This window comes from Otolemur garnettii, unplaced genomic scaffold (assembly GCF_000181295.1).
Source record: "Otolemur garnettii isolate 467f Iridium unplaced genomic scaffold, OtoGar3 scaffold00037, whole genome shotgun sequence".
NCBI lineage: Eukaryota > Metazoa > Chordata > Mammalia > Primates > Galagidae > Otolemur > Otolemur garnettii.
The window spans coordinates 375,432-378,643 of NW_003852432.1; the positions used below are offsets into that span (position 1 = coordinate 375,432).

At 55.0% G+C, this 3,212-nt stretch overlaps 1 protein-coding gene across 1 annotated transcript in view; it reads right to left on the bottom strand.

Annotated features, from left to right (window-relative positions):
- Window positions 1-2,656, bottom strand: part of SMO (smoothened, frizzled class receptor) — a 25,430-nt gene extending 22,774 nt beyond the window's left edge. The window contains exon 1 of the mRNA XM_012805144.2: window positions 2,329-2,656. Within this exon, the coding sequence (XP_012660598.1) occupies window positions 2,329-2,656 (328 nt within the window). The remainder of the gene's footprint in view (window positions 1-2,328) is intronic.
- Between the last annotated feature and the right edge of the window lie 556 nt (window positions 2,657-3,212).

Sequence of the window (3,212 nt, forward strand, 5' to 3'; positions counted from 1 at the left end):
AAGACCACTCACTCAAGACAAATCACCAGCCAGAGGTTCCCAGCTGAAGACCTGGCTGTGATTTTTCACAAATGGCTTGAGTTCACTCTATCTGTCCACAACTCAGCTCACACCAGCAATTCCTCTGGTTCTACTTCATAGAACATGAAGCAATGAGACCCAAACAGAAACAACACACATGGAAATAGTACTGAGCTGAGGGATGGTGGGCACAGCAGAGAAGAGCTCAGAATGCCTCTACAGGACCCTGCCCTGCCAGTGGCACAGCTAGTGAGATTTGAACCTGCACAGCCCACAGATGGCTCCAACCCATACACTTTCCTTCCCAAACCATTTTGGTCTGCTCAGCAGCTGCTGTCAGGAGCCTGGGCTAGAAAGAGGTTCCTATCCTTCCTCTTTGATCTGTCGGTAACTATAGAGGGGCAGTATCAAACGTGCATTTAAAAGAATTCAACCAAGGGCCCCTGCAAAATCGAGAAAGAGAGAGAGAGAATCCTCTCAGAGAATGAGCAACTCAGAGCTGGGTGAGATACTAGTACTGAGAGATTTGGATTTTCCATGCAGTTGGCTCCTAAACTCAAGTCTCATTTCAAGTGGTGCTCAAAGGAACCTTGCTTAACTTTTCTTTCATGTTCCTTTTTGTATTTTCAGTCTTTTCCCTGTATGTAACTTTAAAAGACTACAATTATATCTTCTACGTATACCCATTCTTATGTAGGTACACTACTATGTGTTACACATTTATGCAAAGACTTTACATTTTGGTAATACACAGATTTTTTTCAAAGCTACTGTTGATTAAACACAGTTTCTACTTTATATGACTTTAGAACCTGATGCCCACATAGGATACAGCTCCGCTTCATGGGTACACATCTTCAAAGTTCCTCCACAAGCATCTGCCTCAAGCCAAGAGCCTTTATAGCCTTGTCCAAGATCGTACAAAGGGTGAGAACTCTAGTGGCCAAGAGTGACAAAGACAGGCAGACTTCCTACGCTCTCCCTGCTAGGTAAGACATGTGGCACCACAGGCCTGCCAAAAGAAGGGCTGGCTTGTCCCGGCTCTTGATTTTTTCTTTTTCAAGGACAGTTTTAGAATCACACCAGCCAGAAGTGAGGCATGACAAGGCCAGTTCCCTTCCCCATCACCCTCTAGGGTCCACTCTCCCAGAAAATGACAGGTGGGGAGGCAGTCCACTCTGCACTGCCAAGGAAGGATCTGTTTGGGTTCAGTCTGTAGTTTTTCTGGGGCAGTGCCTTAAATCTACTGTCAATAACAGAGTGGGGGAAGGGACAGACCTCTGGGACCTCAAATCACCATGGAAATATCCAAGGCTTTCAATAGCCCAGACTTAAGTGTCCTTCCTTCTACAGCCCTGACCAGCCTTAGGATCCAGATTTCCAAAGAACACACAAACAACCCTAAGAATGGTCGCATTCCTTCATAAGCCCCTGCATGGATCAGAGTCCCCATTTTTCAGATGAGGAAACTGGGAAATCTGTGAGAGCAAGACAAGATCACACTTTTCTTGATCAAGACTAACAGAACTTTCTGGTTACCTCTTAATTCTTCATTACCAGAGAGTTTCTCTTCCTTCACAAGTTCTTTTCAGCCATTCTTTTCCCCACTTTTTCCCTCCAAATGCTTAAACTTCTTTTTCAGCCATCCATCCCTTTTTCCTCTCCAACTCTGATTTCCTCAACGTCTTAAACACTTTGAAACCCCAAGGACGATGCTCCAAGAATAGGTGGAGTGGGCAGCGCCTGTGGCTCAGTGGGTAGGGCGCCGGCCCTATATACCAAAGGTAGCGGGTTTGAACTCGGCCCTGGCCAAACTGCAACAAAACTGGCGTTGTGGTGGGTGCCTGTAGTCCCAGCTACTCGGGAGGCTGAGGGAAGAGAATCACCTACGCCCAAGAGCCGAAGTTGCTGTGAGCTGTGATGCCACACAGCACTCTACCGAGGGAGACAGAGTGAGACTCTGTCTCTTAAAAAAAAAAAAAAAGGAAAAGAATAGGTGGAGCATCTCCTCTTCTTAAAAATGTCCTTTCCTGTGGTTCAGAGTACCCCCCACAGGCTCCTTATCCCCTCACACTCCCGCTCAGGCCCTTTGTGACCGGCCTCAACTTCCCCACCCTCCCTGTCCCATCACCGAGGATACCGTCCTGCACGTAACCCGCCCCCAAAGTTTCGGACCCTGTCCCTCCAACCCTCTCGGTGCTGCCTCCCCCTCAACCCCCCGTCTCAGAAGCTCAGGCCTGACTCTATTCTTTCCGCGGTGCCCCCAGCCCAGCATCGCAGCCCCAGGCCCGGCTCCGGCGCGCTTACCCGACCAGAGCACGAGCTTGCCGTGCGCTTCCTCCTGGGAGTCCGAGTCTCCGGCCAGCAGCGTGGAGGTGGCCCCGTAGGGCAGCGCCGAGCCCAGGCACACGTTGTAGCGCAGAGGCTCGCAGGGGGCTGCCCGGCCGCAGTGGCTCAGGAGCGGCGGCGGGCCGGTGACGGCCGCGCTCCTTCTGGGGCTCCCGCCCGCGCTCCGCGGCCCAGGCCCGGTCGCGTTCCCGCTCGAGGCTGCCCCCCGGCTCGGGCCCCCCAGCAGCAGCAGCAGCAGCCCCAGGAGTGGGAGCTCCGGCCCCCGCGCGGGGCGGGCAGAGGCCATGGCCAAACCCGCCAACTCAGCAGAAGCCCCGGAGCCCCCGCCTGCTCCCCGGAGCCCCCTGGCCACGCGCGCAACCCTCGGGGCCGCGGAGACTGTTCAGGCGACCTGTGCGCCCCGCAAGTCCGGGCCCGGGCCTCCCGGGGCACTCCGCGCGCCCCTGCCTCTAGGCGCCCAACTTCGCAAACTTTGGAACCAGGGGCCCATGTTGGGCTGCAGAGGCCCGGGCCGGGATGCACAACTCCCCAGGCCCTCGCTTGGCGATCTAAGTTGTCTTTAGTCCCGGGAGCCCTTTGGACCCCCAATCCCCAGCCCCATTCCTTCTCCCACGGTTAAAACCAACTTTCGACCCAGCGAGAGAGGCCAGGCACGGGCCGGGGGCTCGGGGCTAAGTCTCCGGCTCCGCCTCCGAGCCTGCCCGCGGCCCAGCAGCTACCTTTGCCCGAACGCGCCGCAGCCCCCCGAGTTCTCCCCGCCGACTACTCGGCTCCTTTGTTGCTTTAGCTCGCTCGGCTCTCTGGAATGCATGGGCCTCGCAGAGCCAAGCCCGACCCCCCTT